The following is a 26,840-nucleotide window of genomic DNA, read 5'->3' as shown; positions in this document are numbered from 1 at the left end:
ATCACTTATGAATAGAAATGCATTAGATTTATGCTTATTGATTTTATACCCTGCTACTTTACTGAATTCATTTATTAGTTCTAGAAGTTTTCTGGTAGAGTTTTTTGGATCCTCTAAATATAGAATCATGTCATTGGCAAATAGTGACAGCTTGAGTTCTTTTCCTGTTCATATCCCTTTAATTTCTATGGTCTGTCTAATTGCTCTGGCTAGTGTTTCAAAGATGATGTTGAATAGATTTCATCTTATTCCAATTAGAAGTACTATTATCAAAAACACAAACAATAATAGATGTTGGCATGGATGTGGGGGAAAAGGCACACTTTTACATTGCTGGTAAAGTTGCAAATTGGTGCAGCCACTCTGGAAAGCAATGTGGAGAATTCTCAGAAAACTTGGAATGGACCCACCTTTTGACCCAGTTATCCCACTCCTTTGTTTATACTCAAAGGACTTAAAATCAGCATACTATAGCTACTGTTTTTAGCAGCTCAATTCACAATAGCTAGATTGTGGAACCAACTTAGATGCCCTTCAAAAGATGAATGGATAAAGAAACTGTGGTATATATATATATACACAATGGAATATTATTTAGTCATGAAGAAAAATAATATTATGGTATTTGCAGACAAATGAATGGAATTGGAGAATATCACACTAATCCCCCAAATCCAAAAAATACAAAGGTCGAATGTTTTCCCTGATAAGAGGATGATGATATACAATGGAGGTGGGGGGGGGGCTGGGAGTGAGAAAAGAATGGAGGAACTTAATGTAGAAGGAAATAAGAGGGAGGGGGTATGAAAAATGGTGGAATGAGACAGACATCATTACCCTATGTTCATGTATGATTACATGAATGGTATGATTCTACATGGTGCTCAACCATAGAAATGAATTGATGTGCCCCATTTGTGTACAATAAATCAAAATGCAGTCTGTAAAAATATTTAAGAAAAAGAAACATCTAAAAAGCTTAAAATGTACCATTATAAGTCAGAGACCATCTGTAATTAATTGAAAATGCCTTTTATTGGAATAATTTTTATAATTAAATAGTTTCCTTACCAAAAACGAGAATAATAAAATTGTTATAAACACACATTCAGTTTCGTGTGAACACTTGTTTTCATTTAATTTGGTACATACTTGCATAGAGAAAATTTTGTAAGGCACTCTTGAAATGTTTTTCCAAAGAAGCTGCACCATTTTGCATCCCATATTGAATAACAAGAATTCTGTTTACTCTAATATTCACCAGCATTACTAATAGTTGGGTTTTTTTGACATTTAGTTCTCACTTCTAATTTTGCAGTAGTATTTCATTGTTGCTTTAATTTTCATTTTCCTAATGATGGTGAGTATCTGATGTGCTGATCTTCTCTCCATATTTCTTCTTGATGATATATGTGTTTACATGATCAACTCATTTCTTTGTTTGTATATTTACTATTGAGTTTTAATTGTGCTTTATATATTCTGAATAAAGTTTTTCATTAGATATGTGACTTGCAAATAAATTCTCCCAATGTTTGGTAGTCATTTTATTCTTTTAATATTTTCTTTCTCAGAGGGAAAGATTTCAGTTTGATTATGTTCACTTAACTACTTTTTCTTTTGTGGGTTTTTCTTTTGGTATCTTATTTTTGCCTACTCCTTGGATCACAAAGCTTTTATTTTTTGTTTTCTTTTAAAAATCTTAAATTTTAATGTTTACATTTATATCGATGATTCATTTTGTGACAGTTTTATTAATGGTTTGAGGCAGGGATTGAGGTTGGTTTTATTTATTTATTCTTTGTATGGCTGTGTAAACATTCTATACACAATGTTTCATTACTTGAAAAGCTTTTGCTTTCCTCATTAACTTGCCTATGCACTATTATCAAAAATCAATTAACCCCATACACACACACACACACACACACACACACATACACACACACACACACACACAGTGAAAGTCGGTAGCACAGTTCAGTTAACACATCCCAGGTCCTAGGAAACGGTCAACTTTCTATAGATTTGCCTGTTCTGAACATTTCACACGAAATGTTCCTGAGCTATGTGTGGTGGCTGAAGTAAAGGGACAGAAGTCATTGTATTTAAGAACTCTCTTCCTAAGCATGTGATAAGTATGGCTAAGATTATGAAGGATTTCAGCCAAGAATATAATTTCCACAAATTTGTTAGGAGTTCCTTCTACATGTTCTGTATTGTACTTAGCACAAGGAGATAAGTGGTTAGTAAGGCAAAATTATCTTTATCCTTACATAACATATAGCTAGGGAAGAACAGGAGGCGGTAAAGGGGTAAAATCTCTGATGAGTGTTATGATAGAGAATGTATTGGAATTTATGAGATCATGCATAAGGAATGCTGATACTTGTTTAACATTTACAAGTGCCAGATAGTATTCTAACCATGTGACTTATAACACATCATTTAATTAAAACAACATCCTGTTGAATAAGTGGTTGTTATTATCATATTTTATAAATAATGAGTCTGAAACTCAGGTTAAGGTATCATAGTTAGTAAACACGAGGGAGATTAAAACACAGGCTCTTACAGTCCCCACTCTTCTCTATGAAGAGAAAATATTGATGAACCTCATCACTGAAATGTCACATTTAAAGACTGAGTGGACCACTGAGGTAGAAATTTCCAGTAGGTATTTAGAAGTAAAAAAGTTTAATAAGAATGTTAGCCATTGAAAGATATTTTGATGCTATTCCAGGTGATATAACACTTTAAGTGACTTAACACAGTCCTTGAAATTTTTCAGATGAAGAAATAAGGATGTGTGGAGGCAGACCCTGTGGGAAATACTACTTAGGATGGGGACAAAAAGAGAGTAACAACACTAACAATATATTTCCCTACAGAGTTCAAGATGATGAAGAGATAGGAGGTCATTTTTCCTCTGTCTTGGGGATGTCTGATCTCTAGAGTGAAAAGAAAATGACTAAATCCTGCAAATCCTCCAGGAACTAAAGATAGATCATCATCCACGGTGTGAAAACAATGCCTTTACTTCCCTTTTACACCTAGAATCTGTTCTTTGGCAAAGTGAGGAAGCACAGTTCTACCTTGTTTATAACCAAGTACAATTGTGTCATTAAATTAACATTTAATTTTCTGTGTCTTATCAAACAGCAAATCTGATAACAATGAAGACAACTGTTGCTGGAGAAGATAGAAAGTCATAACCATAAATTATGATCAGAAGGACAGACACAGTTCCAGAACACAGCAGAAATTAAATCTGGATCTTATCCTTCTAGAAGCAAAAGACCTCAAATCTTGGAAATTACTTTTCTAAGAATACAGGGATAAATAACAAGGATAAAGAAGTACTGAGCTCTGCATTAATAAAGGTGAGTTCCCAAATTCCTGGTATGTTGATACTGTCCTTGACATATTATAATGATGGCAAAGTGGATTCTACTGTCATGTATAACTAAAAAGAACCAATGAAAAAATGGAAGGCCAGCACTCTAAACTATAACATTTCCTCCCAATTTTTCACATTCCTAAGATTCAAGTGAAACTGGCAGAGGATGTTCCTGAGGAGACTTGCAGCATCTCTATCAGTAGTTCCCTCTCCACGGACAGATCTCTCACTCTTCTAGATTTATGACTTCTTTCTTTCCTTCTTCTCTCTTCTTTTGGTCACATGGGGTTAACAAATAAGTTCTCCAAGTCTTTGGTCCTTTAGTTTTTGATTAGAAACAATACTTTGAATTTCACCCACCAGCATTTGATATACACTAGAGGCCAGCACCAGTTTGCTTAAGGCTTCTGCTTCCAATTCTTCTGGTGAGAAGAGGTGCCTGCGAGGAGAGAAATGATGAGACAAGAGAAAAATTCTTCTTTCCAGGTCTGGTCTTCTCCTTTCACTCTTTTTCCCCCTCATATTTGTACCTGGTATCATTGCCCTTAATTTTATAGGGTCAATTGGTTGTGCTGTGCAAGGACTGATTCTGTGTGTTGAAATTGAATTAGTCTCTGACATCTCCAGTGCACAACTGACACTTGGAGAAGGAACTATTGTTGAAATGCTGGGTTGTCCTCTAATGAAGCTCTTTGTCCAGTGTCCACAGGCTCCCTTGAAGAAGAATGACTCCTGGAAATGGCTCTTTTGTGAATGAGTTCATTCTGATGGGTCTAACAGACTGGCCAGACCTCCAGCTTCCTCTCTTCTTTCTATTTCTGGTAATGTATATGGTCACTGTGTTGGGAAACCTGAGTTTGATAACTCTAATTGGCCTGAATTCACACCTTCACACCCCCATGTACTTTTTCCTCTTTAACTTGTCCTTCATTGACCTCTGTTACTCTTCTGTGTTCACACCCAAAATGCTGATGAACTTTGTATTAGAGAAGAATGTTATCTCTTACATAGGATGTATGACCCAACTCTACTTTTACTGTTTTTTTGTAATTTCTGAATGCTATGTGTTGATGTCAATGGCCTATGATCGCTACATAGCCATCTGCAATCCACTTTTGTACAACACAGCCATGTCCACTAAGGTCTGCTCCAACCTTATGCTTGGTTCATACTTGATGGCGTTTTCTGGTGCCATGGCCCACACTGGATGCATGCTGAGACTGACCTTCTGTGATGTGAACACCATCAACCACTATTTCTGTGACATCCTCCCTGTGATGCAGCTCTCCTGCACCAGCACCTCTGTTAATGAGCTGGAGGTTTTCATTGTGGCAGGCATCAACATCACTGTGCCAAGTCTCACCATCATTATTTCCTATGGCTTCATCATTTCCAGCATCCTCCACATAAGCTCCACAGAGGGCAGGTCCAAAGCCTTCAGCACCTGCAGTTCCCACATAATTGCTGTTTCTCTGTTCTTTGGATCAGGTGCATTTATGTATCTTAAACCATCTTCTGCTGTGTCGATGGATGAAGGCAAAATCTCCTCTGTCTTTTATACCAATGTGGTTCCCATGATGAATCCTTTGATCTACAGCTTGAGGAACAAAGATGTTAAAGTTGCCCTGAAGAAAACCCTGAGCAGGAGAAAGTTGTGATCACATACTGTGTCTTTGTCCATGTAGTTGCAGAGCAGGGAGATTCTATGTATTTAATTATAATATTTTAGTGTCATCCATTTTATTGTTTTTTTTCTTAGACAGTATTTATTGTATTTTTTTAATCTAACAGATCTTAAATTTATTAAATTAACAGAAAACACTGTATTATTTTAACATGTGCAACATAATGGTTTGAAGTCTGGGTAGGTGGTGTGAAGATTAAACCTAGTCCTCTATTTTTCTTTTTAATCAGGGTAAAGGAAATTTGTATCCTCTCAATTTGTTTCTTTTTTAATAGTCAGTATTTCCTTCTCTTTGCCATTTTCACAATTCCTCGTACGGTTCACCATGCTTACTACTTAAACATAATGATGTTAAGAAAGAAATTCATCTCTGATTTGTATTTTTTCATTGTCACTGTGGATTTCCTTTTTTTTTTGGTACCCCTAAAACCATGTATGATGTGACACACACAAGCCAAAGATGCGTCTTTTTTTTTTTTTTTTTACTTCCTTTTTATTGCTGGATAAATGGTTCTGCAAAGGACCAAAAAGTAACACTGGGATTTTGTCATTGGGTGTTGGCTTTTTAGTCTTCCACTTGTAACATGACATTGGAAAACTGAACCAGAACATCCAACTCTTCCCTCTGCACATCCTCCATCAGGTAGAAATGCATCTTCAATTTCCAGTGTCATTGACATAGGCGGCTCCATAAAGTCTTTCAATCATAACCCATTTTCTATCCGTTTAGCCTTGTTATTACAGATTTCATAGCTGGTACTTAGTAGATCGCTAACAAACATTTATCATATGTATAAGGTAGGATTGCTCAGAGAGGTTAATATTTACTAAAAATCACATAGCTTCCTTGTGGAAAGCCTGGAATTTCCTATTTTTTTCTGATTTTAATTCTATTATTCTTTCTAGTATACTTTGTCTACTTCATTTATTTTTATTTTAGAAAACATGAGTGTGAGAAAATATTTTCAGAGTTAACTGTGCTTTGTTCATGGATGTTACCTAAATTTCTTTCTGGGTGGTTTATGTTTTAGTTTTGTTTAGGATCATTTTTTGTGTTGAAGTTGGAACAGAGGAGGTATTTAGGAACAGGGAACTGAATGTATCTAATTTTTTTAATAAAATGTTTTCAGGATGTTTTATTCAGAGAACAGGATGTGGAACAGAAGGGATCTATACCCCAAGGCCCTCATTTCTCCTTTTTACAGAAGTCACAATAGACACATATGCTCAAATAGTCCAACTTCCCATGATCTTAGTTGCCTCTTAAAATGATTCCACACAGTCTTATCTTTGACTGCTTGTGCTTACATCATTTTTTTTCTGATTATTTCCCCCAAATAATATGAAAGAATGTTGCCTATTATAAAGTTTATTCTTCTGAGATTGGAACATTTCATATATATTCTGAGGCTCATCAAAAGAAAGATTAGTTAGTGACTATGTCAAGTCACCTCAAGTAGGTGATAAAATACATAAGGGTAGACATATTTCTGATATGTTTATAAAGGATGTTAAATAGCATAAGTTATTTACATATTTAGATGAATTTTCTTTTGAAAAAGAAAACAAGTTTATCAAAAGGAATGCTAAGTGGAAGTAATAATTATTGTTAAGGGTTCTTCCTAAGTCCCAGGGTCAGTGGTAAATTATCGTATACAATATCTTATTTATTTATTTATCTATTTATTTATTTATTGGTGCTGGGGAATCGAATCCAGGGCCTTCTGCTTGCAAGGCAAGCACTCTACCGACTGAGCTATTTCCCCAGCCCACAATATCTTATTTAATCTCACAAGTGACCTTTGTTGACACCAATGAGTAGCCCACTGCAGTGCAGATTGTTTCTGTTCACCTCTTTTTCCAGAACATTTTTTTCTGAGTGCCTTGCAGTAGAGTGTAGCATGTGACAGTTCCAGAAATGGTAAACAGCATCCCAGGGCCAAGGTGTGCCCTTTGCACATTATCTTTCTGTGAACTGGATGGAGATGATAAGGGAACCTCACGTAGGTCATGAAGGTGTAAGGAAAACCCAGGAAGTGTTTGCAATAGAATCAGGATTAAGAAGGGAAGAATAGATGGAATTACCATCAAGAATAAGCATAAGGGTCTGGGGTGCTGGCAATAAAGTTACAGATCTGCATCGTGGTTATAAGTTGTTCATTTCATGAAATTTTGCTGAAGTACACACATTATAGTTTTTATATGTATTTCTGGTAAGTTTTGTAATAAAATAAGATTATAAGACTTTGATTAGAGCTCTATTTATATAGAACAATAAGCACATATTATGCAAACATTAAGAATAAAGTTCCAAGTGTATCAAAGCAACCTTCCTAACAGAATGGTTCTGTAGAAACAGCAGAGAGAAGGTAAAATTTCAAAATCATCTAGACCCATCCAGAGCAAAGACAATTCTTTTTATATAAGAAGGTAAAAAGATAGACACCAATGTCTATCACAGGGGGAAAGTCAGTGTTCAGTCACCTTGTATAGATTTGTAGTGTTTTATATCCTTGTTTTTATGTTTATGGCATGGTATAGTTCTCATTCTATATTACACAATTTTATTTTCTGAATCCTTTCTCCTATCTTGATTAAGTATTTTCTCAATGAACTTCTTCAGATGTTATTTTGATAGCTCTATGATTAAAATATTTTAGGAATATAGAAATATTTAAGCATAATGAAAAGACTGCTCCAATGACCAGAACTGTTATAGAACATAATGATAGAATCAGAATCAGGTGTTACTGCTGTATTTCAAGTTCATAGGTGACTTTGCAGTTAGTAACTTTGTGTTGAGTCACAGAGTTAGAGCATTTTATAGTTGACTTTCCTAGGTAAGCCTTGTTCCTGGAGACTAAAGTACACACTTAACTGAAGGGAAGTCAACTATATTCAAATTTACTGATTGTAAGAGAGAACAATTGGTTGACCCTTGGCTTCACATGTATATATTCGTAATGATATCATGGGTTTTCAATTTAATATGCCACAATATGTATCGCTGCATGGGTTAAGAATAAATAATTTGATTTATGAAAATGATAGATGAATATGATGGCCCAAAATACAGTGAAAATGAAGGCTTTGGTAGTTATTGCTAAGAATGACAAAGAAAAAACAAGAGAAAATACTGGAACTAGAGAGAGTCAATTATGTAAAAGAAGAGCCAAGGACCAGCATTTGCATCACAATATGTTTACTTAAATGGTATAAGTCAGTTAAGTACTGAATTTTTTTCTTTAGTTATGAATATCTAATTATTCCAGTCTCATTTTTGAAAAGACTGAAATTTCTTGATTAAATTGCCTTTGAACTGTAAAAATCAATGGACTCAATAAATATATGCACATTTCTGGAATCCATATTAATCTACTTGTCTATCCTTTTACTAATACCACCCAGTGTTATTACTGTAGCATTACAATAAGTCTTACAATAGATTAGCATAAGTTATCCAGTATTGTCACTTGAAACATTATTTTGATAGTTCTTTTTTCTTTGGCTTTTTCAGAATCAGCTTTCTATAAAACATCCTGCTTTAAATTTATTGTAATTGCTTAAACTGTCTGTATCATTTTAGGGATGATGAACATCTTAGTAAATGGTAGCTTTCAATCAATAAACCCAGTGTGTCTGTACTTGTCTTCTAATTTTCAGAGTGCTTTTACTATGATATTAGATTTATACCCATGAATTCATAGTTTCTGGTGGTGCTATAAACTATGTTGTTCTTTAAAAACCTCAATTTTTAATCATACTTTGTGCATAGATAAGAGTAATGAACTTATAGCTATGACTTTAGTGAAGTTCCTTATGAGTTCTAGTAGTGTTATCTTCTTATGTGTTAGGATATTTCAATGTTGACATTATGTTATCATGCCATTTATAAATTTAAAATATTGTTTTTGCCTTCTAAATTGCTGTTTATTTATTTATTTATTACTTATTGTACTATGTAAGATTTCTAGTACAGGATCAAAGTAAGAGTAGAAATTCTCGCCTTATTCACATAAAAATGTACTATTTACCTTTCTATATAGTATTTAAAAGTAATCAGTTTATCTTTATGTTCCAGCTTTGTTTTGTTTCATGTCATTCTCATGAATCCTTTACTATATGTGTCTCACTTAAAAGACTTTTAATTCATGTTGGTTAATTGTTAAAAAAAAATGAAGTGGTAATGAAATGCTTGCAAACTGTTATTTTCCTTTTGTGATCACCCAGAGCAAGAAGAGTGAAGGTGAGGAGGAAAGAGGAAAAGTCTTCAGTGTTTCATCTTCCATGAACTATTCTTTGAAGGAATTGCTTCCATTATATCTTAACATTCAAACTCTACAGTGCTTCTCATAGTAAGAAAAAAGAAAATAAAAATAGATAGCAAAATAATTACCATGATGTTATAATTCATAATATTTTCTGTAACTTTTAAATTTAGACATATATTTTTAGGGCAACTTAATTTCATTTAAAAAAATATCTTAAGAACCTTCAGTCAGTATATTTTGTAGAGTAATTTTTATCGGTTATTTTAATCAAATCTTGGTTGATTAAGTTAAAAGTTCCCATCAGAGGGAGCTGTTGACCTAGATTACCACAGAAATATTCATTTTCAAATTAGAAAATTTCCATTCTGGATAGGGATCTATTTAGATTACATAACTATATATCTTAATTCATAAGATGGTTAATATACATTTCCTTTTCACACTGCATTAGTTTAGGCACAGAAGCTAATTCTTAATTCTTGTTTTTATAGCCATTGGAAGTTGTAAAAGGCTTATTCTATGAAGACCAATGTTCCCTCTGTTATTTGCCACAAATCATATTCTAAAACATGTAAAGAATTTATGATCTAAAAAGTTGTCATAGGCAACACATTTCTCCTTTAAGTGGATCACTGATAGGACCGTCAGTCTTCACAACATGGTAAACCCTAGACCGCACTTTTATTCAATACACATCTATTTTGTCAGGGTTCTTTCTATGTCCTAATGTCTAGACATATAATTATTTCTTTTTTGTACAGAATTTCCATGCACTTGATCTGTTCAGAAATTTCAAACTAGCAAAGTTTTGTGAAAGATGAAAGCAATCTCTTTGCTGAGATTCCCCTAGTAACTACAAAAGTGTGCAATATATACAAAGCTATTAAGAGAAATGAATTAAATTGCATCACTATAAAAATCATCAAATCACAGATAAACATGACAAAAATAAGAAAAGCACAAAAAACTGGCAGAAAAAATTAGCAAAATATTGACTAAATTCTTACTTATCAATAATCAATTTATATGTAAATGGATTAAACTCCTGAATGAAAAGACATACGATGACTAAATGGATAAAAAGAAAACCAAGACAAAATTACATACTATCTACAAGAGAATCACTTTAGATTTTGGGACATACATAGGCCAAAAGTGAAGTGGTAGAGAAAAGTATTCCATACAAATGAAAACCAAAAGAGAACAGGAGTGGCTATACTTACATGAGACAAAATATATTTTAGTCAGAAAGTATTGCAAGAGTTAAAGAAGGTCATTGATGATGACAAAAAAATCAAGTCAACAGGAATATATAGCATTTACAAATATATGCACCCAACATCGAATCACTTATGTATATAAAGCAAAGATTATCAGATCTGAAGGGAGAAATGAACAGCAACACAACAACAGGAGATTTCATTCTCCACTCTCTCTAATGTATATATTATTCATACAAAAAGTTAATGAAGAACAACACAGCTGAGGAACTTTATAAAACTAATGGGCCCAACTGACATAAAGAAAACTTTCCACCAAACAGAATTCACATTTTTCTAAAGCATAAATAGAACATTCTCCAGAATAGATTACCTACTAGTTCACCAATCATGTTTTAACAAATTAAGATCATATGACTTCAAATATCTTTTCTGATCACAAAGTAAGGAAGACAGAATTTAATAACAGTAAAAACCATGGGAAAATTCAGATTCATGGAAACTAATCAATATATTCTTGAATAAACATTGAGAAACAAAAATAATTTAAAATGTATCTCTATATCTGCCTTCCCATGTTTATTAAAGTACTGCTCACAATAAACAAGATACAGAATCAATGTATGTGTCTGTCAATGGATGAATGAATACAGAAAACATGACACACATGCACAGTGGAATGTTATTCAAGCATAAAAAAGATGAAATCTTGTATTTTGTGTATTTTGTATTTTATATGAAACTGGAGGAGATTATGTTAATACAGGTGTGGAAAGATAAATGCCAGATGATCTCATCCATATGTGGGATTTAAAGAAGCAGATCTCATAGCAGTAAAGAGTGAAATAATGATTACTAAAAGATGGACAGTGTATGAAGGAAGAGGAATAATGAGAAGTTGGTCAACAGGTGTAAAGATAATCAGGAGGAAGAGAAAGTTCTTGTGTCCTACTATACAATAGGGTCAATAATAATGCATTGCACATTTCAAAATAACTAAAAGAGAGAATTATCAATGTTTCACCATAAAGAGACACACATTTTTTAAGTGATGGACATGCTAATTACCCTGATTTGATCATTAACATTTCATGTATCAAAATGTCACATTATGCCCCATAAATTTGTGTAATCATTATGTGTTGATTAAAATGAAAAAATACTAAAAAAACTTTTAGACAAACAAAAATAAAAATACATCATGGCAAAACTTAAATGATGCAGTAAAAACTACTAAGAGGGAAGTTTGTAGTAATAAACACTTATGTCAGCAAAGAAGGATCTCAAACAAGTTAAACTAGTACCTCAAGGAGCTAGAAAAAAAATACAAACAATGTGTTTGTTAAACACAAAGTTAGCAGAAAAAAAATGACTTAAGTCAAATACAGAGTATAAAAACAATAGAAAAATAGTGTGTGTTTTGGTAAACAAAACTAAGTTGAGAAACCCTTAGTTAGACTAAGAAGAGTGGAGGAGAGACTAAGAAGAGAGAAGAGAACGAGAGAGAAGTCTTTCCTAATGATGTTTTGGTCTACCCCTGAAAGCAAGATAATGCTGGCCTCATAGAATGAATTCAGAAGTTCCCCTCCACTTCAACTATTTGGAAGACTCTGAGAAGAATTGGTATAATTATTCTTTAAATGATTGATAGAATTCATCAGATTTCTTCTCAGTGGTTGCCAGATGTTCAGAGTGTGCTAGGCCTTCAGTGCTCTGAAACAAGCCAGGTAGTGCCAATTGTTCAGGTAACCTCCAGATAAACTGGGTCATTGGACTTAGGGAAATGCTGGGATCTGGGATTTTTCATATGTTAGATCTTTGATGAATCTTGAGCTTTGGTGATGACCAGTCCAAACGACTGTCTCTGTTCTAAAGGACCTGGGCAGCAGGAGACCTGTATCCCATTAGCACTCCAAGACAGCCGAGAGAGTAGCCAGTCCTCTAGGGAGCTCCCAGAAAATGTTTGGCATTGAAAGCACAGTGCACATTTTCCTTTCTTAGGAAGAGGCTGGAATTTTTCAACTTCTATCTTTGTGCCAAGTTGAGGAAATCAGTATGCTGACTGGTACTCCAAACCACCCTGTCTATTCTTACTGGCACACAGTGATCAGAGTATGTCATGTCCTGTGCCAGTGTCAGTGCTATGAGATCAGCTAGGGAGAAACCAGTCCTCTGTAAAAAAGATGGGGGCATGAATCTATGCTTCACCTCATTCCCTTCCCAGTTCTATGGTGTTGTGCCAGGAATAGGGGTTATGGCAAGAGGGTAACTTGTACTCCTTCCAGATTCAATGTGATCAGTTTCATGCCAGAGTGGAGTGCAGGAGCAACATAACTAGTTTTTGATATTCTCCCAAATGGAACTTGCCCAGAAATGCTGTTGAATTGCTGTGTTCATGGAGGAAGAAGGACTTACTGTTCTACCATCTGACTGACTGAGAAATGAAAGGTTCTGGCTGAGCGTTTTGTGGGATCCCTAGAGTGAAGGGGAAGCTTGAGTAAAACATCAAGTCCTTAAGGACAGATTATGGTCTCAGATGTAACTACAATCAACTTATTTCCCTGTTCCACTTAGAATCTGCTCCATGGAGAAGACACTCGGCAATCTTCTACTATCCTTATAACCATTTCCCTTATATCACTAAATTCACTTTAAAATCTTCTATGTCTTATCAAAGGGTGAAAGTGATGATGATAACTCTTTTCTCTGCTGCTTCAGAGGACTTGGTGTTAAAAATCATAACTTATATTCGTAGTTCGGAAAGATCTCCAGGACATATTGGAAATAAAGTCCTGGTTGCAATTTCCCTTGGGGAACCACCAAGGTAAGTAAATAATAAGGAAGCACCAAGGTTTTCTGACCCAAGAAGGGCAGGTTTCTGGGTTCTGTTTGTACTAATATCTTCCTTCAGTTGGAAGTTCAGGGATCTAAAATATTCCCCTTTATTTCCCATTATTGCCCAGTTTTGAGACTCCTGTGAAGTGGTACAAGAATCTGTTAAGGGGGTAGCAGAGACATGAGGAAGCTCAGGGAATACAGACCTCAGTCAGTATTTCTTCTTCTAGATTTATGACTTTTTTTTTGTGACATGAGGCAGTAACTAAACTGTTTCCAAACTTCTCTTTCGATTAGAAAAAATGTTTTAGTTCCCACTGCATCAGAGTTCAATCTGTGTCAAAGATCAACAACAGGTTGCAAAGTTGTCTTCCTCCAATTTTATTGTTGAGGGGAGGGCTCTAGGCAAGGAAGAAATGATGGTTTGAGAGAAAGATAATTCTGTCCTGAGTCATCTGATTTCTTCCTTATTACCTGATTTTTCAGCCCTCATGTTTGCATATGGCAGCACTGGTACACACTTTGTAGGGGAGCTGTTTGTGCTATACTTAGTTTGTTAAGATTCTACTAAGGGGAAGAGAGTGTCACTCAGCATCATGATAGTAGTAAAGGCCGATTCTGTGATCCAGCTTAGGCTAATTTCAGTCAGTTCCATTACTGTCCCAGATTGTGTGAAAAATATTGCGAGAAGAGTTAGTTTGTCCTCTAATGTAACCCATTTTTTCTTGTATCCACAGATCCCCTTAGAGAAGAATGACTCATGGAAACAGCTCCTTTGTGACTGAGTTTATTCTGGTGGGACTAACAGACCAGCCAGACCTCCAGCTCCCGCTGTTTATCCTATTTCTAATAATATATATGGTCACTGTGTTGGGAAACCTGAGTTTGATAACTCTAATTGGCCTGAATTCACACCTTCACACCCCCATGTACTTTTTCCTCTTTAACTTGTCCTTCATTGACCTCTGTTACTCTTCTGTGTTCACACCCAAAATGCTGGTGAACTTTGTATTAGAGAAGAATGTTATCTCTTACAGAGAATGCATGACCCAGCTTTACTTTTTCAGTTTTTTTTTTTCTATTTCTGAGTGCTACGTGCTGACATCAATGGCCTATGATCGCTACGTAGCCATCTGCAATCCACTTTTGTACAACACAGCCATGTCCACTAAGGTCTGCTCCAACCTTATGCTTGGTTCATACTTGATGGCGTTTTCTGGTGCCATGGCCCACACTGGATGCATGCTGAGACTGACCTTCTGTGATGTGAACACCATCAATCACTATTTCTGTGACATCCTCCCTGTGATGCAGCTCTCCTGCACCAGCACCTCTGTTAATGAGCTGGAGGTTTTCATTGTGGCAGGCATCAACATCACTGTGCCCAGTCTCACCATCATTATTTCCTATGGCTTCATCATTTCCAGCATCCTCCACATAAGCTCCACAGAGGGCAGGTCCAAAGCCTTCAGCACCTGCAGTTCCCATATAATTGCTGTTTCTCTGTTCTTTGGATCAGGTGCATTTATGTATCTTAAACCATCTTCTGCTGTGTCGATGGATGAAGGAAAAATCTCTTCCGTCTTTTACACCAATACAGTTCCTTTGATGAACCCTTTGATCTACAGCTTGAGGAACAAAGATGTTAAAGTCGCTCTGAGGAAAACCCTGAGCAGGAGAAAATGATGATCAGAAACAACATCTCTCTCTGTACGTAGTTCTAGAATAGTTTATTATACTTAATTAAACATTTTTTCACAGCAGTCTTCTAATCCCTTACTTTCTTTTTTTTTTTTTTTTTTCTTTGAGAAAAAGTAAAAAAAATGGTTTATTGCTTTTGCTAGCAAAGGAGAAACACAGGGGACTCCTGTCCCAAAGGCTGTAAATTTCCCCATCAGCAGGAGGAACAGGGGACTTTTAAAGAGGTGATTCAAAGGCTACATTCTAAGTGTTCTCTGCTGGAGTTGTAATTCACTTGTTAATTGGGAGGTAGTCATTTCTGAGACCTTGCGGTACCATTCCCATAGTCTGGATTACTTCGTTCCTATGGTGGATGTGTAGTCAAGGACAAATCTGCCTAAAATGGGGAAAAAAGGTAATCCTGTTTCTCCCTGAGATTAGGGAGGGGGAGATTAGGGAGGAGCAGGAAAAGAGGAAGGGAAAGAAATATGTCCATTTTAAAAATAAGTTGCAGTGGCAGAGCAGCAAGGGCTATATTCAAAGCATAAAGTGGACCACTGTTACATTTCCCCACTGTCACATTCTGCATTCTGTTTCTATGGAAAAATGGGCAACAACATCTCCAAGCTGCTTCCCTGCAGAAAGAGGGAGAAGTTGGGGGAAGAAACCCAAAGTCCTTGTTCTCTGTCAGGTGGGACTTGAACAGTTAAGGTTATTTAGCATCAGAGCAGTTCAGAGATCCACAGTGACAGATGGCAGGCGACTGGACAAGGCATACATAGGGCAGGTTATCCTATTTCTTACCATGGTGAAAAAATTTGAGTCTTCTCTCAAAAATTTATTTCCACTTTTCATAAAGAATGTCTTCCCTTCCATACCATTTGCTTAATTCCTTTCTTCTCAATTTTTCCCCTTCATAATAACCTTAGGGAAGAAATTTGTGCTTTTTAAATATTATTTTCAACCTGATTTTTTTTTTCTTAGGTAAACATATCAATGATCTAATAATGTCAGATTAAGTAGTGCAAGGGTTACATCATGTCATTGTGGGAGGTGGACCTTCTCTTCCATTTGCCATTGGAAGCTTGCATCAGGCAGCATGCTTCTGTTATCATAATTCTTTCCTCCACTGGGAAAGATCTTTCAATACCAGAAATGTAAGGTCCTACAGACTGTCAACTAGTGCCCATTTTGCATGTGTAAACACTGCATTTTTTTGATGAAGAGCTTTATTTATTTATTTATTTATTTATTTATAGAGTTAAGACAACCTGTAACAGAACATATATTTATTGCATGGATGAAAAAGTAAAGCTCAGAGTGATTTACTTAATGATCTACTTAAAATCACAGGACGTCTTAAAGAAAAAATCCAGATTAAACACTTGGCCTTCTGATTAGAAGTCTACCACTTTTCTAGAATACTTTATTTCTACTTTACTCCCTTTTTATTTTTTTGTTTCAGTTAACAGGATATGACAATAACTTTCTGTTTTTCAAGTTGTCTACACTTTGTTTCAGTTTAACATATGAATTTCATTTAGAATAGTCATTACCTTTTCATTGTTCATTTGTTTAGGAAAACAATTTGATGGGTCTTTTTTATTGAGAAACAGGAGGCATTTGGGGTCAGTATGATTGTGAGATGATTGGTTACAACAGGGAATTTAAATTTTGAAAGAAACTTTTGGTTGAATAAGCCAAATTGAAAATGTATCTTTTTTTTTTGAAGTAGAATGTCAGATTATTTTTCTTTTGAGAAACATGAGAAAAATGATTGCTCTAAAAATTCTCAATTTAATAAACTGAATAACAGTTTAAATATTTTCTAACACAATGAAAGATTTTTATTATTATACCATTTTTATAAATTCTACTCAATATTTAGGCATTTTGAAATTTGGCATACATGGTGTGTTGACCTTTGTTCTGTAGATGTTTGTTATGGTTTAGATGTGGTGTCGTCAAAAGCTCATGTGTGAGACAATGCAAGGTTTGGAGGAGAAATGATTGGGTTATAGCCTTAACTAATCAGTGAATTAATCCCTGCTGGATTAACTGAATGGTAATTAGGGGCAGGTGGGGTGTGGCTAGAAGAAGTGTGGCTCATTAGGGATGTGGCTATGGGGTATGTATTTGTATCTGGCAAGTGGGGACCTCTCTCTTTGCTTTCTGATCACCATGTGAGTGGCTTCCCTCTGCCACACTCTTCCGCCATGATTTCTGCCTCAACTCAAGCCCCTAGGAATGGAATCAGCCTTCTATGGACTAAGACCTCTGAAACCGTGAGGTCAATGAACTTTTCCTCCTCTACAGTTTTTTTGGTCATGTCATTTTAGTCAGGAAAGTGAAATAGCTGGCTAAAACAATGTTTGACACTGTGAAATCCTTGGCTTATGGCTTTAAATGACTTCTTGTTTCTCCTTGGACCCCAATATTGACATGCTTGATTTTTCCTTAATAATTTTTATTAATAGTTGCTATTGGTTAGGTTTCCTTTTGTGTACTTTCTTTTGATAAAATTGTTTTTCTTATTGAAAGAAAAGCATATCTAATAATTAATATTTCTGTTATTTGGAACCTGAGTAAATATTGAAGAGATATGTATACTCCATTGTGTGTCTTTTTTTTTTTTTTTTTTTTTTTTTTTGCGGTGCTGAGGATTGAACCCAGGACCTTGTGCTTACAAAGTAAGCACTCTACTAACTGAGCTGTATCCCCAACCCTTCATTGTGTATCTTATTACTATCTGATTGTTTCAAAGAGGAGGTTAAGCTTGATTACTTATCTGATTTTATGAGCTTCAAAATGCAAACAAATCAGTTTTTATTTTCAGAACCTAACTCTAAAGTTAGGCTGTATCGGTTTAGATTATTTTGGAAAAATTAATACTGAAAATTCAAATGGAGTTCATAAAACTTAAGAGTTGTCAGGTATAAAAGAGGAAATTTAGCTAATATCTTTTCTCTCCTCTAGAAATTCATCAGTACGTATCTATTTGAATATTCTCAAAAAGAGGAGAACCAAGTCAGGTGTTTTACCTGGAGAGCATAGAGGTATTTCTCATAGTATTTTATTTTAATGTGAGTGTTACTAAAGAGGTTATGAGAGAAAATATAATTCTGATGTAGGGACTCATAAATGTGAAAAAAATTAATATTACTACAAACTGTGACTTGAATCTTTCTATAGAAATTCCCAAACTAGTAATAATGTTATGGGGTGGAACTTAAGAACGGACCGATCACCCACCACTGAGAAGTCCAAATTTGAGAGTCTTTATTAAGCCGGCGGGCTAACTGTCTCACACAAAGCCCTAAAAAATGGCTTTTGGGAGAACAGCCCCGACCACAGGGTTGTAGGGGTTCTTATACCAAAAATCACATCAATCATAAGTGTCTGTTGCTATGATTCAAAATTACAAACTAACATCATGAGATCATCAACAGAGGGGGAAGTGCGTCAAACTGACCCTTACCTAGTACTAACTAAAGAATGGTTGCTAACATCCACACAATTACCGTTTACATGGTACATTGCTTAAGAGCAATAGAGGTCAAAGGAGAGCAATTTTTACTACATAGGAGTTGCCACTGTATATTATTAAACATGTCACACTAAGTAACTGATGATGGGTACAGAGGCAGGGTGTTCCCATGGGAGAAACTTATTTCCTACATAACATGGAGTCTCAGAGCAAAATGGAGTCTGTTTAGTCATTTCCCTTAGAGTCTGGCCTATAACATTCTCATGGAGCCAGATCTGTCAGCCCATCACAATGTCAGTAGAGTCTGAGAATCTATGATATTTTTTTCAAATTATTCTTTCATTATTTGGGCAAAGAACCTTCTTTTTTTTTTTTTTAATTTGTTCTCACAAGTTATACGTGACAGTAGAATGCATTTTGACACATACATAAATGGAGTATAACTTCTCCTTTTTCTTGTTGTACATGAGATAGATTCACACCTGTGTTGTCATCGTACATGCATAGGGTAATAATGTTTGATTCATTCTACTGTCCTTTCTACCCCCATGCCCACTCCCCTCCTCTGCCTAATCCAAAGTACCTTTATTCTTCTCTAGCTCCTCCCTCCTTAAGTTAATATCCACATATCAGAGAATACATTTGACCTTTGGTTTCTTGAGATTGGCTTACTTCCCTTAATCTGAGATTCTCCAGTTCCATCATATGCTGGCAAATGCCATGATTTCATTCTTCTTTTAGGCTGAGTAATATTCCAGTGAGGATGTGGGGAAAAGGAACACTCACTCATACATTGCTAGTACGACTGCAAATTGGTGCAATGGTGCAACCATTATGGAAAGCAGTATAGAGATTCCTCTGAAAACTTGGAAAGGAACCACCATTTGACCCAGCTATTCCACTCCTCAGTTTATACCCAAAGAACTTAAAGTCAGCATACTACAGTGATGCAGTCACATCAATGTTTATAGCAGCTCAACTCACAATATCAAAGAGGTTTCTGATGTATCTTCTCATTTAAAAATATTTTAATTATCTTTAAGTTTGAAATTTCTGCTTATTCTCCAAGGAAATCTATTTTTATGGGAATGTGGGTCAAACGATTCCCGCTTTCTGAAACTAAGTTTGGAATCACATCTCATTACAAAAATAGTAATGTGTAGCAAAATTGTGCGTCCAAAAAGCTATTGTGAATTAAAGAGTAGGACGAATTATGTACTACAACTAAAACATTTGTAGTTGATGCACTTTTTCCTTTATTTCAACATTTTCCTCTTTCTGGGTGTACTGTGTGCTCTTTTTCCCTACTTTATTATCTACTGGTCTTATCTTCCTGGAAGCATTTTTTGATTGTCTCCAACTGAGTGAAAGTCTTCTGGCCTGGTTTCCATTGTGCCGATTTGTAAATGAATGTTTTCTTCTATGCAATGTATCAAATTGTATTAGAAATGAGTTGTATGCATATTTGTTAATCTGAATAGTCTCTTCCCTCAAAATGAATGGACTGTTGCACAGAGAACACCAGAGGGTAGGTATTAAAAAAAATTTTTTTTCATTTATTTATTTACTTTTTTGGGGGTGGTGAGGATTGAACCCACAGCCTTGTGCTTGTGAGGCAAGCACTCTACCAACTGAGCTATATCCCCAGCCCTGCTAAATAATGTTTTAAAGGTGCCTCCTTTCTTCAAAGTATTGAAGAAGAAAATGGAGTAAAGACTGTATAATTTTCATTAGTAGAAATAAGAGCAGACGTATTGTCACTGAGCATGGTGGGTAGTGTTGATTTAGTATACTGAGGTTTCCACCAAAGAGTCACCTGACTCTTGTGGAGAGTCACCAGATATCCAGAAGCTGACATGATTAGCTGTATAATATATCTCTATTTATCTATCTACCTGTCTATCATCTGTTTATATATCTCTCTGTTCTGAGCTAAAGATCTGGGGCAATCAAGTGCCCTAGCGAGTCACGGAGTTTGGTGTATGATGTCACTTTCCTTGATTTTTGAGATGGCGGCTTTCTGATTTAGTAAAATTAAAATTAATTTTCTTTACACATTAAAATTATTTGGGGGATCTTTGAAGATCAGATTTTAAAAAGGAGTTCTCTCAAATTATAATGCATTATTTTATTCAATAGATGAGCATTAGTAAAATTCCTAGAAGCTAAGTAATGAAAAGATGAAGAACATGTTTTTTTAATTAACTGAGTTTCCATTTGTAGGTCATTTCTTAATTTTACCCTTTTCTACACATTCAGCTCTCATCTAGAACTGTTGATAATTTCAGTTGACAAGCCTAAATTCAGGTCAGTAGCCACATGTAGAATAAATTTATTATTTTTAAAGAATTTATTCTTAAGATTCTTTCTAAAGAATAAATTTCTGTTGCATATGGATTTCCAGTTTTCCCAGCACCATTTGTTTAAGAGGCTATCTTTTCTCCATTGCATATTTTTGGAACCTTTGTCTAGTATGAGAAAATTGTATTTATTTGGGTTTGTGTCCATGTCCTCTATTCTGTACCATTGATCTACCTGTCTATTTTGGTGCCCAATACCATGCCGTTTTTGTTACTATTGCTTTGTAGTATAGTTGAAGTTCTGGTATTGTGATACCCCCTGCTTCATTCTTTTTGCTAAGGATTGTTTTAGCTATTCCGGGTTTCTTATTCTTCCAGATGAATTTCATGATTGCTTGCTCTATTTCTGTAAGGTACATCATTGGGATTTTAATTGGAATTGCATTGAATCTGTATAGCACTTTAGGTAGTATGGCCATTTTGACAATATTAATTCTGCCTATCCAAGAACATGGAAGATCTTTCCATCTTCTAAGGTCTTCCTCAATTTCTTTCTTCAATGTTTTTTAGTTTTCATTGTAGAGATCTTTTACCTATTTGGTTATATAGATGCTCAAGTATTTTATTTTTTTTTTGAGGCTATTGCAAATGGAGTTGTTTTCCTCATTTCCCTTTCAGCTGTTTTGTCGCTTGCGTATAAAAATGCTTTCGATTTATGCGTGTTGATTTTATAGCCTGCTATTTTGCTGAATTCATTGATGAGGTCTAGAAGTTTTCTGGAGGAGGTTTCTGGATCCTCTAAATATAGAATCATGTCATCAGCAAATAGTGACACCTTAAGTTCCTCTTTTCCTATTGGTATCCCTTTAATTTCTTTGGTCTGTCTAATTGCTCTGGCTAGAGTTTCGAGGACAATGTTGAATAGAAGTGGTGAAAGAGGACATTCCTGTCTTGTTCCCATTTTAAAAGGGAATGATTTCAGTTTTTCTCCATTAAGGATGATGTTGGCCATGGGGTTATCATAAATAACCCTTACAATGTTCAGGTACGTTCCTACTATCCCTATTTTTTCTAGTGTTTTGAGCATGAAGGGGTGTTGTATTTTGTTGAACGCTTTTTCTGCATCAATTGATATAACCATATGATTCTTGTCCTTAAGTCTATTGACATGATGGATTACGTTTATAGATTTACGGATGCTAAACCATCCTTGCATTCCAGGGATGAACTCCACTTGATCGTGGTGCACAATTTTCTTAATATGCTTTTGGATACAGTTTGTCAATATTTTGTTAAGGATCTTAACATCTATATTCATCAAGGATATTGGTCTAAAATTTTCTTTCCTTGATGTGTCTTTTCCTGGTTTGGGTATGAGGGTGATATTGGCTTCATAGAATGAGTTTGGTAGGGTACCCTCTTTTTCTATTTCCTAGAATACTTTGAGGAGTATTGGAATGAGTTCTTCTTTGAAGGTCTTGTAGAACTTGGCTGAGAATCCATCTGGTCCTGGGCTTTTCTTGGATGGTAGGTTTTTTTTTTGTTTTGTTTTTGTTTTTGTTTTTTTTTTTTTTTTTGCGGTGCTAGGGATTGAACCTAGGGCCTTATGCTTGCGATGCAAGCACTCTACCAACTGAGCTATCTCCCCAGCCCTGGATGGTAGGTTTTTAATGGCTTCTTCTATTTCATTACTTGATATTGATCTGTTTAAATTTTGTATGTCCTCCTGGTTCAGTTTGGGAGGAGCATATATCTCTAGAAATTTGTCAATGTCTTTGGTAGATTCTATTTTGTTGGAATACAGATTTTCAAAGTAGCATCTATTTATGTTATGTATCTCAGTGGTGTCTGTCATGATATTTCCTTTTTCATCACGAATTTTAGTAATTTGAGTCTTCTCTCTCCTTCTCTTTGTTAGTGTGGCTAAGGGTTTGTCTATTTTGTTTACTTTCTCAAAGAACCAACTTTTTATTTTGTCAATTTTTTGAATAGTTTCTTTTGTTTCAATTTCATTGATTTCAGCTCTGATTTTAATTATTTCCTGTCTTCTACTGCTTTTGCTGTTATTCTGTTCTTCTTTTTCTAGGGCTTTGAGCTGCAATGTTAGGTCATTTAGTTATTGACTTTTCATTCTTTTCTGGAATGCACTCCATGCAATGAATTTTCCCCTTAGTACCACTTTCATAGTGTCCCAGAGATTTTGATATGTTGTATTGTCATTCTCATTGACCTCTAAGAATTTTTTTATCTCCTCCCTGATGTTTTTTGTTATCCATGTTTCATTCAATAGCATATTATTTAGTCTCCAGGTGTTAGAGTAATTACTGTTTTTTATTTTGTCATTGATTTCTACTCTCAATCCATTATGATCTGATAGAACACAAGGCAGTATCTCAGTTTTTTTGGATTTCCTAAGGGCTGCTTTGTGGCATAACATATGGTCTATTTTTGAGAAGGTTCTATGTGCTGCTGAGAAGAAAGTGAATCTGCTCATTGATGGATGGAATATTCTATATATGTCTATCAAATCTAGGTTATTGATTGTGTTATTGAGTTCTATGGTTTCTTTGGTTGGTTTTTGTTTGGAAGATCTATCTAGTGGTGACAGATCCATATACAACAGAATGAAACTAAACCCTTATCTCTCACCCTGCACAAAACTCAACTCACAATGGATCAAGGACCTTGAAATCAGACCAGAGACCCTGCATCTTATAGAAGAAAAAGTAGGTCCAAACCTTCAACTTGTTGGCTTAGGATCAGACTTCTTTAACAGGACTCCCATAGCACAAGAAATAAAAGCAAGAATCAACAACTGGGACAGATTCAAACTAAATAGCTTTCTCTGAGCAAAGGAAACTATCAGCAATGCCAAGAGAGAGCCTACAGAGTGGGAGAATACAAGCAACAATAGGTGTTGGAGAGGATGAGGGGAAAAAGGTACACTCATACATTGCTGGTGGGGTTGCAAATTAGTGCAGCCACTCTGGAAAGCAGTGTGGAGATTCCTTAGAAAACTTAGAATGGACCCACCATTTGACCCAGCTATCCCACTCCTTGGCCTATACCCAAAGGACTTAAAATCAGCATACTACAGAGATACAGCCACATCAATTTTCATAGCTGCTCAATTCACAATAGCTAGATTGTGGAACCAACTGAGATGCCCTTCAATTGATGAATGGATAAAGAAACTGTGGTGTATATACACAAATGGAATATTATTCAGCCGTAAAGAATAATATGGCATTTGCAGGCAAATGGATGAAATTCGAGAATATCATGCTAAGTGAGATAAGCCAATCTCAAAAATCCAAAAGGCGAATGATCTCACTGATAAGCGGATGATGACACATAATTGGGGGTGGGAGGGGGGCAAGAAGGGAGGAAGGAGGGACTGTATAGAGGGAAAAGAGGGGAGGGAGGGTTGGGGGGTAAGGAAAAAATAACAGAATGAATCAAACATCATTACCCTTTGTAAATTTATGATTACACAAATGGTATGCCTTTACTCCATGTACAGACAGAAACAACATGTATCCCATTTGTTTACAATGAAAATAAATTAAAATAAAAAAAAAGAAATTAACAAAATAAAATCTTAGATCATAAGGAAAAAAAAAGAATAAATTTCTGGAGATAAACAGGATAAGAGTGACGTTACCGAAATTAAAAAGGAAATTGATCAGGAAATATTAAAAAAAAAAAAATGAAGGGTGCTTATCTTCTCTCTTCTCTTCACTGCTGCAGAATGTCATGTATGAAAATATCAGCCTACCAGTCCTTTAATAGGGAATGAATCAGCAGGTATGTTGAGTTCATGACACAATGAATCTTATGATGGTACATTTTCTCTCATTTTAAAACAAGAATATACATCTAAATGATAGCTCTCTTAAGCGACCTCTTCAACAGAATATTGTAGTGAATTAAATTTGTAATTTAGGGTATAGCTTCATAGCAGATCCATTCTAGCTCAATAGCCTCTAAGGAGAAGTGATCCAAAGAGATGACAACCCTACTTTCGGAAATACATTATATCATGAAGATATAAAGACAATCAAGTGTGGCCCCTAATTCTTTGAGAAGGCAACATCTTGTGAACTGTCCTTTTAAGCAAGTGTAATGGACAGAGCAAAACCCTTAAGACAACACTGGGTTTGAAGAACAGTAAGGCTATTGAAGTGAATGAAAGGAGTGAGGAAGAGCCAGAGGAGGTGAAACACGGATACAACAAGGGCAAGGCCATGCTGGAGCCCGCAGGCATTTCTCAGAGGCAGTTTTTCCCTAAGTGAGATGCTGTGCAGGAGATTAAATCCCAGTCTGACTTAGGTTTTTGAATTTCACTGGCTGCTAGCCTTGAGACTAAACCGAAGGGGGCAATGAATGAAGCAGGGATCTAGTTCCTAAGGCTTTGCTGTGATGTAAGTAGGAGGCAATGGTGTCTCAAGTTAAGCTGTCGGATTAGAAAAGCAAAACATTGGGTTTTGTGTGTGTGTTCTGTACATTATAGTAGACATATTTGACAATGAAACTTTAAAACTTTTGCTTGACAAAAGAAACCTCCAAATCGGTGGATTGTAAATGGATTAAGGAAGATACAATTTAAATTCAAGTGACAGGATTAATATTCATTGTCATCTATAATTTTTTAAGAATTAACAAAAACGTCTGCAGAAAATGTGGAAAGAACATAAACAGACCATTAGAGAGGAACAAACTTTAACAATTTATGAATTCATGAAAAGATGTTCAAACTCTTTCAAATTACAGAAGGCAGTGTAGAGCTCAGTGGTAGAGTGCTTGCTTACCCTGGGTTCCGTCCCCAGTACTGCGAAAACAAAAACAAACAAACAACAGCAAACTTCACAGAAATGCTATTTAGAAGTGCTTAGAGAAGGAAAGATTCACTGTCTGTGTAAATGTGAATTATTAAGTCTTTGAGAAAAGTATATGACCACATATGCTAAAATAAAATACAACCTTCTGCAAATCTCTTATTGAAATAGAACTACTGGCATATGAAAACATATGTGTAATGATGATTATATTTTTATTTCCTTTGATGATAAAAACTGGAAAAAGTGAATTTCTAGCACCATGCAGTGGTCAGATAAGTTATGACACATCTATGACCTGGAATAATGGAGATGTTTCAATGAAGTGTTATTAATCGACAAAAGCAAAAGGTTGAACAATTTTTCTTTATAAATCAAGGGTATAGCCCCTGTGAATGTACTAAATGTTTGAGCAAGTAATAAGATGTGGTAGAGTTTGTGGTAGCCTATAAACATGAATAACTTGGGGTGGTGAGGGGATCCCAGAAGGGAAAGTTAATGCCAAGTAAAAATAAAACTAAGTGATGTGTTTTTAAAAAGATTTTTAAGATGTTATACATCATATGATTTTGCATATCATCATTTTAAAATTATAGACATGTCATAGATTACGTAATATGTTTTTAAGAGGTATTCCAAATAAGTCACTTGCTATAAAAGCAATTGTACTTAAAAGTCAAGCAACAATTAATAGAGGACAAAAGAGAGAAGTTTCCTACATTATTTGTCCTGAGAAATGTGAAATCTCTAATGTGAAACTTTGAGTATAATATTGAATTACCAAAGACACACTGGGATTAAAGCATCTTCATCTGTGTGTAAACAATTTCACAATTCTGTCTTTTCTAACAGATTAGAATTGCGTAGGTGCTTTGCAAGGCTTTATTTCAAGCCCCCAACTCCTCAAATTTCATAATCAAGTAACTTACACAATGCTTCTGCTAGGTAGTAATTAGTAATGAGCAGTGGAATGCAAATCAATAATAGCAGGGTCATGGGTTTTCTTTAAATTGACTTTAATGAAAAAATGAGTAACTGGCATAAAAACAGTGGGTATACTAACCCTGAGAATAATCAGGTGGAAAGAAAGAGAGCCACTTAAGGAATATGTCAAGAAGAAAAGAT

At 35.3% G+C, this 26,840-nt stretch overlaps 2 protein-coding genes across 2 annotated transcripts in view; both read left to right on the top strand.

Annotated features, from left to right (window-relative positions):
- LOC306639914 (uncharacterized protein) overlaps window positions 1-15,096 on the top strand; it is a gene marked incomplete at both ends in the record, with an annotated part of 45,800 nt that extends 30,704 nt beyond the window's left edge. Inside the window, 2 exon segments of the mRNA XM_079103594.1 lie at window positions 13,253-13,399; window positions 14,160-15,096. Of these exon segments, the coding sequence (XP_078959720.1) occupies window positions 13,253-13,399; window positions 14,160-15,096 (1,084 nt within the window).
- Window positions 4,126-5,058, top strand: LOC306640343 (olfactory receptor 8B3-like; the record flags this gene model as incomplete). The annotated part of the gene is made up of 1 exon (XM_079104547.1): window positions 4,126-5,058. One exon carries the CDS (start codon window positions 4,126-4,128, stop codon window positions 5,056-5,058), a length of 933 nt encoding a protein of 310 aa, XP_078960673.1.
- Window positions 15,097-26,840: the final 11,744 nt, after the last annotated feature.

The sequence above is a fragment of the Sciurus vulgaris genome, assembly GCF_902686455.1.
Source record: "Sciurus vulgaris genome assembly, chromosome: 11".
Taxonomy (NCBI): domain Eukaryota; kingdom Metazoa; phylum Chordata; class Mammalia; order Rodentia; family Sciuridae; genus Sciurus; species Sciurus vulgaris.
Note: the sequence above shows the minus strand (reverse complement) of the source record. Positions and strands in the feature narration are given on the sequence as shown.